The sequence below is a fragment of the Cynoglossus semilaevis genome, chromosome 2 (assembly GCF_000523025.1).
Source record: "Cynoglossus semilaevis isolate Cse_v1.0 chromosome 2, Cse_v1.0, whole genome shotgun sequence".
In the NCBI taxonomy this organism is placed as follows: Eukaryota; Metazoa; Chordata; class Actinopteri; order Pleuronectiformes; family Cynoglossidae; genus Cynoglossus; species Cynoglossus semilaevis.
Genome location: NC_024308.1, coordinates 18,855,972 through 18,870,353, shown reverse-complemented (window position 1 = coordinate 18,870,353; position 14,382 = coordinate 18,855,972). Strand labels below are relative to the sequence as shown.

Below are 14,382 nucleotides of genomic sequence, written 5' to 3'. Positions count from 1 at the left end.
TGAAAAAAGTAAAGGGATATGACTGGATTCTTTTTTAACTGAAGTACGTCTTTTCACTGTGTCCCAGTACCAAATGACCTACGGACCGGCACCGGTCCCCAGACGGGGGGTTGGGGACCCCTGACTTAGATTAGGGCTGCCCAATAAGTAGAACGGGATCGAGCAGTATATCACAAGGGGAGTGCTGGTAGATCATGAGCACTTACAATATATGAACAGTATGTTCAACATATACCAGTAAAATTATATTTACTTTAGCCTGGTCATTTGACCAGTGGATCCCGAGCCAAAAAAGTGTGGACGAACTCTGATGTAGATAATAGAAAGGTCTGATACTTTTCATCCATATCAAAATCTGAGCCAAGTACACATAAATACAGTTTGCTATGTACTTATAGTGACATTGATTGTGAATTAGCAGCGACAGTTTAATTCCACAGCCACAGAAACACACTGCGCTTGACTGGAGACTCTTTCTCCAGACAAACTACTGTTTTCTCTTGGATTACTTTAAGCAGCAACGGCAGGTCTTCTGTTTCTGTCTGTTTATTTACTGTCACTTATTTTATGAGATAACATTATAAATATAATTATATTTACCACGTTACACATGCATGCACACACATAAAGAGAGGAGAGTGACACAGGCTACGTCAAAGTATTATCCCCCCTCCCGAAATGTACTGTACAAGGAGCGTTACTATAAAAATGTATTGCTCTGTGGTTGTGAGTGTAGCGCAACATGGAAGATACTTTAAAAATAAAGTAATGATGGGAGCCACTGTTAAATTGTCAACTATATGTAGGTCAATTTGGGGGTCACGTCACTAAAAATGTAAACTCGCTTCTCTGTTGAATTTGATGTAATCCTGCTGTGAAGCCATGCTCACTACATCAGGCTGACACTGTACAACACCACAACTGTTCATCACACTTCATTTGGCTTGCCAGAGACCATACAGAAAAACACTACATCTGACAGTGCCGTGACCAAAATGAAGCCGACTTCACCAGATACCCAACGACTTTAACACTTTTGACGTGTTAAACTCATTGGCTATTATAACTTCAGACGTTACATACTGATAAACGGAGCGCCACCCGGTGGCAGATGCTGCCGCGTGTTTATTACTTAGGGTGGAGTAACGTAAAATATTGAATTTTATTGCATGTCCACTCTTGTTCTGAAGACAGGGCCTTAAGAATAAATTAACTACTGCTTAATGTACATGTATGTCTTTAACCGTCTGCTCCCACTGCAAATGGAATGAAGGTAGCGGTGCTTTTACAATTCATTTTCAAGCTGCCAAATTTCCGCATTTGGTCCGTCACGTTAAGCAAACTGTCCCAGCATTCTCTGCAGGGTGAGAGGAGACAGCCACAGCGTCTCCACCAGGTTGTACTGCCAATAACCCATGAAAAACCCAAACAGCACATCAGACACATTGTGTCTACCCAGCAGAACGCGGCTAAAGCCCACCAGGCCGGCCCACAGGAGCACCAGAACTCGCAGTGGGGCGGCCAGCACCAGGTGAGCCAGCAGGAACCGTCCACACAGGGCGGCACGAGTGGAATGGCCGGAAGGAAATGAGTAACGGTCCACAGAAAAGGTAGCGAACATGTCCATACGATTATGCGCCGGCCGACGACGGCGCACCGCTGTCTTGACAATACCAACTAGAAGAAGGTCCAACAAAAGACCTGAAGATCAAAGGAGACACAGAGAAGATTTTACCAGGTAATTCATAAAAAACTCCAACTGAAAAAGGCGAATATGATTTTGTGAAAATGATGGCAGCACAACTTAACAATAAAGTGTTGATGAGTACAACTATCTCATTTGTCAATAAAGATTGTTCTAACCCAATCTTACAAAATATTCATGTCTGTTTATACTTTCTTAGGAATGTACAGGTATATGGGGATAGCCAATATGTTTAGCCACCCCCTGGTGGTGGAGGGTGGAAAAGCGAATAAGGCAAAATCACACAAACCATCAAAGTGATTGACTTTTCTCTAAGTACACTGTTCTCTGGTATAATATTCATTATCACGGTTTCTATTTCTTTTCTAACCGTTTATGAAATTATGCAGAGTAACAAACAAAAATAAACGGAATATAGTGAAGAAAAAAGAAAACCGCAAACCAACATACATGCAAGCACAAACGCGATAAACTCCCAACTTTCTAACCTGTCTAATAATGACTGATAATACCAGTTATTGGGCAACTGCACCGGCTTCATTGTGTAAAAAAGGACAGTACCTGAAAATTTGAAAACTAAGATATAAAATATTGAGAAAAAATATAGATTAATTGTGGCCAATGAATAAGGGCTGGTACTCAAATGAAATTTCAATAGCCACTAATCGTATTGTCATCCAAAATATTTCAACAGTGATGCAACGAGGTGTACTACGCAGGTAGTGTCACGCGGACAAAAGTGCAATAACCTCCTGTGGTTTTGACCCATGGTTTATCAGCATTAGCTGTGGTCAACAGGGTTCACTTCATGGAATTGACTCAGGGTTGTTAGCCATGAAAAAATGCTGGAAAAGATTTTTGTATTTCAGTTTCTGAATTGTCCACAGAGGAAGTCAATGTCCACATTTTACACTAGGTTTAAAAAAATCTACACACCGAGAACAAACATAACTTAAATACTAATAACAACAATGGTATTTCTTGAGTGGTACACTCCTGTAGTAGTGTGTAAATATATAAACGTGAACTATTTGTAATTGTGACACAGCACACCACTGCACACGACCAAATGTGACCTCTGCTTTTAACCAATCACCAAAGTGAACAGTGGGCAGCTTTAAGCACCCGGAGAGCAGAGTGTGGGGACAGTGCGATGCTCAGAGCACCTCAGTGGTAACTTGGCAGCTGGTGGTGGTGGTGGACTCAAGCCTGAAACCTTCCGGACCAAAGTCTGCTTCGTAACCACCAAGTCACCACTGCCTCTGTGTAAAAAGGTCAGAAAATTGCTATCAAAGTGAAATTAGTTTCTTGCAGCAAAATAAGATGAAAATATAATATTGTATAACAATAATAATAATAATAATGAATCACCATCATCATTGCTGGTGCATAAATACATCAACCATACGACACAGGCTGATATACACTGTGTCCAACCACTTGTTTATTCCAGTGTTTACAGTTAGATTTATTGACTGGAGTTAAGTCGGCCAACTTTGCCTTAATATCTAACATTAGACATTTAAATCACACTTAATATCTGGCATACAGCTAACACTGATGATTTAATGACCCAGGTGTTTCTATGTCAGCTAAAGAGAAGATGAACAGAATGTCAAGAGTGATGTCACTGTACAAACTACACTTCCTGATGGCAGTTCGGATGTAACGATTTTTGTGTAAAAAGTGTGCACTTTTCAAGCTAGTAATTGCAGTGTACGGCCCCTGCACCGCCCCTATCGCCTCACATCAGTGATGACATTAGCCTTATTGGACAGTAAATTGTCCATCAACTTAAATGCATCAATAAAAACGCCGGATACTTAACACTTGCACAGTGATTTTTCACAAAATCTTGCGACGGAGAGACGTGGTTAATTTACCTATGAACAGGTTGAGCATGACTTCTTGACCAGCGACGCTGTCACTCTTGTACAGACAGTAGGCAGCGCCGATCAGCCAGGGAATACCGTGGCCTGATATCTCGATCAACTTCATCAATGGCCGAAAGCTGCCCCAGGAAGAGTCCTCGCAGGCGCACACCCCCAGTCGCTTTGATAGCCACAGGTCGATGGCGAGCAATGAGCTGAGCGCTACGCGGATGAAGGAAGGATTCAGTCTTATACCGTCCTCATCCTGCGCTCCCTGACCGCCCGTCGAGCCCGTGGATGAACTGGAGCCGCGTCGCCGTGTGGGACTTTCCGATGCTCGGAGCCGCGCGGTGGTTGGGTCAGATCCCTGCCGCTGAAGCAGGTGCGTGGGAGCGGTTCGGCGGCTTAGTCAGTGACATGAACTCGTAGCGGCTGTTGTTAGAGCTGCCCAGTACCGGGCTTCCTCCACCGCGGGCCGGATTTTTAGCTTTGGGTGAAGGCATATCGTGGATGTACTGACGTTAAACCGTACTGCAAATGACTTGTAGTTCTGCCGCAGTACCCGAAATCCGCAGCGGTGCGTCAATTGTAGCGCCTTCAGCTAATTTCCTGCTCGCAATTCACATCATAGCAGACGATACGGCGTCGGCGGTTCCTGAATGAGTGAGATGAACCGGAAGTGTTCAGGTTGAGCCAAGTTGAAAATAAAAAACACTCAAGCTTTTTTCTTTTTTGTTTTACATTAAACGTTACGTTATGGTCGTTATATAACAGTAACATTTAATTGTTAATTTATTAACCACTTATTTAGCATTTACGAAAAAACGAAACATTGTTAGCTTCCTTTATGAAACCGAAGGTTTATAAAAAGGTTTTGTTTAATAAGTAAATATTCATTTTGCATCAAACTAAATATAGATTAAATATTGTAGTGAGTCAATAATATAATAATGTCAAAGTTTTCCTGTTATGTAAGCGTTAGAAACTCGTTACATAAATCAAAAGACGCGTTTGCTGTCTTTGTGAGGGGCAGTGTGTGATGTACGTCACACGCGTTCCTCCTCCCTTGCCTGCTACTCTTCCTGAACCTAGGCGCTTCTGCTGACGCTCCGTTCTGCAGACTCATTCACTTCACTGCTCTTGTTACACCTTTTCTTTCTGAGTCACACAGGACGCCAACATGCCGGGACTTCTGCTGGGAGACGAGTTTCCAAACTTCGAAGCCGACACCACCATTGGCAGAATCAAGTTTCACGACTTTCTGGGCAGCTCGTAAGTACGAATGCCACATAGCACTGATGCTATAGCTGGTCATATTTTAATAACGGCATGTTCGGGACATGTTTGCTTACGTCGTCATACAATTGACCTCGTTTTTTATTAGATTCAGACATGGTCTAAATTTTGGTCGGAGTCAAGACTGAGATGGTTCCAGATGCAACACGTGATGCTGCATCACATGTTTAGGGACCACCTGCTGTGCATGGTTTAATGTCAATTGATTTAGCAACAACTTCTACAAAAGAACACTGTGTCCAACACGTACTGAAATCAACTGTTCCAGATTTGATATTGTAAAACAGTGATGGTCAACTACATCCAAATGTATTGAGTTTTCACAAATAAATGTTTTTTTTAAAATAACAAATAATCTTGCTCCTGTGATGATTTTTAACACTATCTGGTCAAACAATAGAGGGAACAGTTGTGAATGGCTTGGATGTATGTCACTGATGAAATTTGATACAGTAGCCTGGGGATCCACTTGCAAATATTTGCCACACAAGAATAATACTTCCCTAGGATATTATTAAACCAAACTGTTGTCATGGGAACCACCCATGACAACACAAAGAAAAATTACTTCTATGTCAGAACATTACTTCTATGTCAGAACAAGCTTACAGTAATGCAAAATGAAAGCTAAATTTCAAAAATATCCCTAAACAATACACTTGTGTATTGTGTAAGAATCTGTGGTTGAACAAATATGCAAAAAATAAATATGATCAACAGATAACCGGAGACATAGCACATGAGCCCTGCACTGGAGCTCTACATATTTAAACGCTTCAGTAAAATATAATGTAGCGTTTGTTACTTCCACATATTTCTCCGGTTGAGGACCGTGAACTGTATGTAAGACATTTGGCAGCCAGACTGCCAAATTGTAGTTCGTAAAATCCTAAAATGGCGACGCATATTTCGCATCTGGAGTGGTATGCCCATGTGTGTGTTGATTTAATTACCATCACATGAAATACACACCCAATAAAAAGACACAATCTTGTTGCAGGTACAGTATAGCAGCCCACAAGTTTCTGTGGTTTGCAGAAATAATATATATAATATAATTTAAGAAAACTAAATTACCCTGTCGCGTGCGCCCCATGCACATATACGCACACAGTTATGGAAAAGTAACTGATCGCTAACAGTATGAACCTCGTTAGCCCGTAGGAATTCATAAATTAGCCGCATCATTGGGTAAGCCGCCGTGTGAAAAAAGTAGCAGCTTATACTCTGAAAATTACATTAAGTCTTCTGTTTTTTCCCCTGAAGATTACAATTTCATCAGTATAACAAAGATGTCCTCCCTTGTGTCTCCTTTTCTTTTTCATATCCAGGTGGGGGATTCTGTTTTCCCATCCCAGGGACTTCACCCCAGTTTGCACCACAGAGCTGGCCTGTGCCGCTAGGATCAGTGATGAGTTCAAGAAACGAGGTGTGAAGATGATTGCCTTGTCCGTCGACAGTGTCGAGGATCACCGCTGCTGGAGCAAGGTTAGATGCTTATTAATAGACCAGGTTAAACCAGTGTGGCTTAACAACAGTATAATTAACCTCTATATTTATGTGAGTCATTTCTTTTTACGTCAGCAGCTGTGAACAAGCGAAATACATGTCATACAAGGGCGTATCTTATCTCTTAATGTGCCATTAAGAGACAAATTAGAATCCTTGTAAATCATAAAGGTAGAGATACTATGATAGAGACCAGAGAAAAAGGTGAAGAAACTCAGTGCCATGTTGAAGGACACTTTAAAAATTAATGTAACCAGTGCAATTTTTAAAACTTGACACCTTACTACACCATGACAGTGGTTGGCAAAAACCTGGGCTCAGACATGAGCAATTTGCAACGCCTCCTCATAAAGACCTGTGATTGGTCCATGTCACTGAACTGGTGACAGTTCAGTGAACCAGTTAAAAGAGGAATGATGTTTTGCTGCAAACTCAAAGCCAACACTGGTATTTTAACCATGCTATAACATTTTTTAACATCCCGTGACATAACCTTTAATCAGCGTACGTGAGGACAAAGCTCATGTAATCTGTCACCAATTGCTACAGCATGACAGTTTATAGCTTTTATGAGACATATGATGAAGACAATTATTGACTCAAAGTCAAGTCACTCGTCACGTCTTCTGTGCAGGATGTGATGGCATTCAACAGTGCAGCTGAGAGCCAACTGCCCTTCCCCATCATCGCTGATGATAAGAGAGAGCTGGCGGTTAAGCTCGGCATGCTTGACCCTGACGAACTTGACAAGGATGGGATTCCCCTTACGGCCCGCTGTGTAAGAATTTTTTTTTTACAGATCCTGATTTTTCTGTAAGTGTGACATGCCGTTACTGATTTTTGCCGATAACTATCTTGAGCAAATTCAAAAAGTAAAGTGTTCTTCAGTGTAAAATTGAATTGTCATATCAAGTTATTTTGAAACATCCCACTAACTTCAGTCAGTCACAGGTACTGTCTGCAGTTCAACAACTTAACAAATAAATTGTTTGGTGACTGGAATCGGGTATTAAAATGAAAATGGGTTCCTGTGCACCAAACAACCTGACGAATCAAACACGTCAAGCTGTAAGCTTCAGGGTTAGCCAGTATGCAGCTAATAGAAATTGGCATTAAGAAAAATGTCCATAATCAGAATTTTTTCTAAAACTGATAGGGATACTCAAATTTTAAAAGCCCATATCACATTCTGGCTGTTTACATGTTATATGGTTCAGGACGTATAGTTATAAAAAATAAAAACCTTATTTTTTTAAAGTTCTCTCTTGGGGCCACCTAGTGGACTCCCAGGAGGCCTCGACCCCCTCTTTGAAAATCACTAGTCTAACTAACCAATTCTCTAACCTGCAGAAAGAACAGCCAATTACGTTAATCAATACAGTATAGATTCACTATTAAAATTATCTCTCCAGGTCTTTGTGATTGGCCCTGATAAGAAGATGAAGCTTTCCATCCTGTACCCAGCCACCACAGGAAGAAACTTTGACGAGTTGCTCAGAGTCATTGACTCTCTGCAGCTCACAGCACAGAAGAAGGTCGCCACGCCAGTCGACTGGAAGGTAAGTTGATATGTGACCGTAAAACTTTATTTAGATCAGTTCTTGGCTCAGGTAATCAAAGTCACATTTGTCTCTGTATTTATAAATCACTGCACTAAAAATATTAGACTATCATATTTTCAATTTCTTTGTTTTTGTTTGGTTTCAGCCTGGTGACAAAGTTATGGTCATTCCTTCCCTTTCTGACGCGGAGGCTGCCCAGCTGTTCCCCAATGGTGTGACTACAAAGGAACTTCCTTCTGGAAAGAAATACTTGCGTTATACTCAGCCTTAAAGATGTCACTGCGCTTTGGCTTGGGACTCTTGGCCTAAGGGCTGCATTATTTACTTTTCACGAAACAGATTGTAATAATTGACTGGTGCCACACTTCCCTTACCCTTTATACTGGAAGTTTAAAACTGACCCTCTCTAGGCAGGCAAAAACACCCTCTCTGAAAACATCTCTGCATTCTTGTCTTACTATGGACACAGATTTCGGCAGATTGTGTCCTCCAAAGTTACCAATGTGTTTCACGACCACATCGTGATAGTGTGACAGTGGTTACAGAGTGTGCTCAGCAATGAACCACTGATGTTTACAGTGTCCCTGCAGTGCCTTAATTGTTCCAGCCAAATTACAATGTCCATACAAACTCTGAATCTGTAAGCTTGAAATAAATAAAATAATGAAATGTGTACAACCAAAAACCTAGTAGCTTCTGCTTTAACTTGTTTCACCAGTAGATGTCGTCCTACAACCTAAAATAAAAAAAAGAACAGCTCTGCTCATTTTGTTGCGAAACCATCATGGGTCACTAGATGGCAGTAGATTCACACATTATTTCATACAGCAGCAGCAACGTTAAAAGCTAGAACTTAATTTTTTTACATATGAACAAAAACGCATAGTCGAAGAAACGAACGTAACTAACGTCACTAACCACTACGAAACATCCAAGCTATTTCTTTCCTCTCGTCTGTGAGGCACAGGCTGCGTTACTCCACAATGCGCATGTCCATTCATTCCCAATCAATTGTTGTGCCAGCGGTAACGTCTCTCAGGTCTGCCCCCCTGCGGAGGAGCTTGATTGTACATGTCTCTTAAGTACTTCAAAATAAAAGCATATAAATAGGCCGATCACAAAGGGACTTTAAAAAACTGGTTTGTAAAGAATTCAGCTGTACTCAATCCTTTACTAACACCTCATTTACACACCAATGAACCATGTTAATATGCATTTTTGTATCGCCACATGTTCCCTATAAAGTCCTGAACTCTTAACGTACCATTACAGGTTAGGGCGTCTGTAGCATCAAATCCTAACAGTCAGCTGCAGGTGTGTTACCTGTGGGATCATTCCTTCCAACCTTTTCATTAAATGCTACGATTTGATGACGCACATACTTAATGCCGCCTCCTGTGGCAGCCTGTGTGGGTTCTGAAGACTAGTTAGATGTTAGTCTTTAAATACTATTAATGAAGATTGTTAATTAATTATTAAGAATGGTTAACAATTAATTTGGAATTGTGTTGGACACCCCCACTGTTGATACAGGTACATGTACCAACATACTGTCGGTACATGTCAGCTGCAGGTTGGTTTGAACCCCAGGCCAGTCACTGAAGCCCAGTCTGAGGTGTAGGATTGCACCTTTTGAGTTATTTAACCCTATGGACCACATGGGTAACAATCGTGTGTGTTATTCAAAGTCATCTGAGGGTGAACACTGATCTAACACACACACAATAACATTCTGGCCTTCGCATTCACTTCGAGTGAAAGGAATGTTGAGGTCAAAGGCAAATGGTGAGTCCTTTTTGAGTAAGAACGGAGACGTACAAGGCCAGATAAGGTGTCTGAGCCCTCACTCCGTCTGTCAGCGGAAGGAAAAGGAATGTTATTCATCTTTTTATTTGACTTTTAATCTGTAAAATGTCAAACTGCCTGCATTGGTCATGTAACGTGTGCTTTACATCTCCTCTGGGTATTCTTCTTTCTTGTGGTAGCTGTTTTGGCCCCATCCTTTAATTCACTGCCACGGAGACACACACGGACTGATCAAATGCATTTCTCAAATTCCAAACGACAATAGACTGTGCCAGAGCATGAGCAGTGCTTTGGGTGTCAGACATTGGCTTCTTTTTCAAGTACCAGAACCAACCCATTGCCCCTCCGAGCCATTCTCCCCCCTCTACCCCCCCATCTCCTGGTCCCTCCAGTTCATCTGTCACCCCTAACTTCTGGGCTATTGAGACGGCTCACCCGACCTCGCCTCAGCAACACTAATACATGTAATACAACACCAGTCGAGGCTGGGACTCACAGAGCAAAACACAAACACAATACCAGCTGCTGCTCTCTCTCTCTCTCTCTCTCTCTCTCTCATTCTCTCTCTATCGAGTGCACACTCACACACAATACTCTGAAAGAAATAGCGTCCCATCAGAGTCATCATTTTAGTGATGTTTTCGCCTAGAAGGATGAAGCACCAGCTTTTCAGATTCAGATATAAAAAAGTACTATATATTTTTATATATATGTATATATTTATATACATATATATGAACTCTACAACCCTACAAATAACAAAAACAACCTATATTTTTTCTGTTTATTTTAAATACATTATATTACCACAAGGGAATAAGTATTTTATTTTTTATTTGTCACTTTCTTTTTGGCCAGGCACATCCCAGGACAACTGCTTTTAATGAACAAAGTGTAATGTTTACATATTGGTTTTGAGCAGTAAGTCTTAACACAGTTTATCTCATGATGCTTTCTGCTCATATTTGGTTAATGCTAGATCAAAAACATGCAAAAGCACTCTTTCACCTATTTTTGGGAGGAAATATGTCTTTTGCCGTGTTATGGCCATATGTCGGGCATAAAGCTAGCAAATCGAGATCGCTCGGCTCCTTTTCTCCTTCTATATCCCTTATACAGTATAAAATAATTTTAAAAAACTGAAAAAGATTTAGTCCCGTATTCTTTGGAAATTCAGTGTCTTTTCAATACACACAGACTGCCACAGGAAGTGCCATTAATTATGTGGTTCTCCTTGGGAACTGTTGTCTTTGATTCTAAAATAGTCCAAAATATTTTTTAATTTTTTTTGGATTTTAGGTACACAGCTCCAAAAATCAGCAGAGCTCTACCCTCACATCTAGGTTGTCCAAAATAGTTTTGCTTTATGCTTGAATGCCTGCTAGTCCTTCCTTGAACGAGTGTGACCATATTTCCCAGAAGCCCCGATGCATATCTTCAAAGATAAAAACACCTGCAGAAAAGAAGCCACAACAAAAGAACACAAACTCTGCGTGTGTTTATTCATGAGACCCGTCCTGCTACAAGCCAGTATTCCCAACGCTGTGTGTGACAGGCATTAGCTTCCTCACCTCAAGCTGCCCATGACCTACAGGTCAACAAGCCAGAAACCAGAGTAGCTACACAACATGCTCGCACCACAGCTTGATGCTTTCCAGACGTTCCCTCCTCCCCCTTCCCCTCTTCCCTCCTACATTGCCTGGCACTCTTGCCTGTCCTCTCCACATCTATTACACACTTGAACCACCACACATGTCCAAACTCACTCCTCCCCTCTTTTCACCAACTATGCTTATCAATGTTTTTGTTTCTTCACAGCCCTGTTCCCATGCTGGGAAAACACACATTAATCTGCACAGTCCAGTTTTCCTTTTGGATTTTTCTCCTATTAAAGCCAAGACTAAATCCTCTCATTTGATTATGAAATATTTTACATATTTACATTAACCAGCCATAGTGTATGGTAGACCATAAATAAGAAATGAAGACAACTATTAGACATTAGTCAGTTTTAGTGGCTCGTTGGTTAATTAGAATACTACTAAAGATGATGACTAACTTTTCTTCTTTGGACAGATATCCTGGTCACCTATTTCATGTTGCCACTTTAAAATACACAGTTAACAATGGTGGTTAAATCTATTTGGGCCACATGGTGGTTAGTGAGACTGCTCTACAGCAAGAATGTTCTGTCTCTCCTGGAGTCTACAGTAATTGTTTGGTTGTTTCCATGGTTGCGTCAGGGCACTGATAAGGACTGGGAACTGTACATGGTTGTACAGGGTGTATCCCAGGGCCCTAGTGGTACTACTGCTAGGTAAGGCCTAGGGTTGGATCAACGAAAAGCAGTTGGCCGGCAACAGTATTTTGGAGACAATAATTTGTGAGAAAGTGAAGTGAACGTTGCGCAATCACGACTCAGCACCGATACGGATGAATGAAACTGCTGTTCCTATTTATAGCTTCATTGGTTTCGTGTATGGGCCTGTACACAAAATACTGTTGAAAAACTTTGAATAAGCAGTCATCCGGAGAGAGGAACGGATTAATCCATTTTACATTGATCCCTATGGAGAAAACTGTTTTTGAACCTTTTGGTTCACAAATGGCCTTCAGGAACAAATTAAGTTTGAAAAACAAGGTTTTGTATGTGTGCGTATATATATATATATATATATATATATATATATACATACATACATACATATATAAATATAAATATATAAATATAAATATATATATATATATACTTACAGAGACTACTACAGTACAGTGGGTCAAAAATGGTAGTCCTGAAACCCTCTGACATTATCAACCCAATGTTCAGTCATCTCATCTGTATAGCTGACATCATTGTGCTGCTGTGTGCTAAATTCAGGATTTAGCTGAACTGAAATAACGTCATCCATCCTTCAACTTTACTCAAAAGACTCATACACACAGCTGCGCGCACACACAGGTTAAGAGACAGTGATGAAGTGAGAAAGTGCATGATTCAGGTTCTGAGATGAATGCAAATGTTTCTACGGTGGCACATAAAAACCAGCACCCAGACACTCTATTACCACAGAGCAGGTTAGGGCCAGTGAGCGCTCCGTACGAGCAGTGTGATAAATGAGAAGCTAAAAGTGCAATTAATCTCTCTGTGCTTATCTTTATCTCTCTCTATTAATATCACTGTCTTTCTTTCTCTTGCTTTTTGCACCCCTCCTCCCTCCCCCTTCACTCTGTTAGAGACACATTGATCAACAGCCCCTGGCACATCACCTGAGTAATGACCAGGGGAGTCTGGGATTTAAAACAACCTCAGTGTTACACCAAGACCTTTATCATAACAACAAGGCAAACGGTTGCCCATATAATATCCCTCTCTCCCACTATCCTTGAGGAGGTGATGTGTGGTGTGTGTGTGTGTTGTACCTGGTATGTTGGAGTATTTGTGGGTTGCAGACCATAATTGTAGGCTCACCATTGGCACCACTGACGCTTTCACCGTCTGTGGCTCTTTTCCAAGCCCTGGATGTCTTTGCTTCTTCGTGCTGTCATTTGGAATTGGTACATCTAACTCTACAGCTGTGCTCCGTCGACTGTCCCTCAACACAACTGGAACTGGACATCACCAGTCGTCTCAGGTGGTGTCTTCCAGTTCGACGTTTAACCTTAAGAGAGGGATAAGAGATGTAAAGATAAAAAACACTTTTAGTTTGTATTTCCCTGTTGACAATAACTGTATGTTCTTGTGGTCTTTTTGTTTCATGTGGATCAACCTAGCTTCAGGAAATCCCTGGCATGAGGATCAACAGGCACAGGGCAAGTCAGCGGTCCTTAAACCAACTACAGAATGAAATGGTAGGCTTTTCCCTCCATCAGACAACGTCATACCTTGAATGTCAATCTATTTTCCTCAACTTTGGCGTTCTAAATAAATGATTTCAGCCTTGGTTACAATGCGGCTGTTGACCAAATGGTGGTGGTAACGCATCAGTCCGTTCTTTAACAAGCTCTAATATAGAAAGAAGAAGACAGTCTTCGTAGCAAAGTAGCAGTGTGGAGAATTTTTTAAATGAAAAAAAAAAAAACATTGACAAATGCTTACTCCGCATGTAATCACATTTGGATTTAAATAATATGTATGAACTGTGTTCTCCCTTACTTTGCACTGTAATTAAAAAAAACATTCTTCCATTTTTTTCTTTTAAAGATAATTTAATTCTAATTTTAGAATCATAAAGTCCATTGAGTCCAAATACTCAGTGAATACGAACAAAATGGACACGACAAGAAAAATGTCAATTTATCACCTTTACACATTTTCGGCTCTAAACATCATCATTCCCTCTACTGTGGGCTAACGTTTGCCTGTGCTAAGGTCGTCGCGGCTAATGTTAGCTCTGGTGTCAGCAGCCGTGTGTTTTGCTGATATGATATCGTAGGCTTGAAATGCTGTTTTTGATATAAAATCTCTGTGTTGCACAATTTCCACACAATCATGCTGTTATCCAAGCTGCCAACAGGAAGTTAAAGAAAAACAAGCTGAGCAATACGAATAAGGAAAACTTTCTTTTGTGCTGGCGCCACTTAGTACGATCAACTTCTTATGTAGATAGTCAATAAACAACAGTACTTCTTATGT

The 14,382-nt window shown here is 40.9% G+C and overlaps 2 protein-coding genes across 2 annotated transcripts; one reads left to right on the top strand and one right to left on the bottom strand.

The window, feature by feature from the left end:
- Positions 1 to 407: 407 nt before the first annotated feature.
- plpp6 (phospholipid phosphatase 6) lies at positions 408 to 4,488 on the bottom strand. Its single transcript, XM_008307202.3, is given in 3 exon segments — positions 408 to 1,701; positions 3,589 to 3,974; positions 3,976 to 4,488. Coding segments are annotated over 3 exon segments (858 nt in total). The 5' UTR covers positions 4,080 to 4,488; the 3' UTR covers positions 408 to 1,333.
- A 140-nt stretch (positions 4,489 to 4,628) lies between these two features.
- Positions 4,629 to 8,628, top strand: prdx6 (peroxiredoxin 6). The gene is made up of 5 exons (XM_008307200.3): positions 4,629 to 4,848; positions 6,204 to 6,360; positions 7,016 to 7,159; positions 7,794 to 7,940; positions 8,089 to 8,628. Exons 1-5 carry the CDS (start codon positions 4,757 to 4,759, stop codon positions 8,212 to 8,214), a joined length of 666 nt encoding a protein of 221 aa, XP_008305422.1. The 5' UTR covers positions 4,629 to 4,756; the 3' UTR covers positions 8,215 to 8,628.
- The last annotated feature ends 5,754 nt before the right edge of the window (positions 8,629 to 14,382 follow it).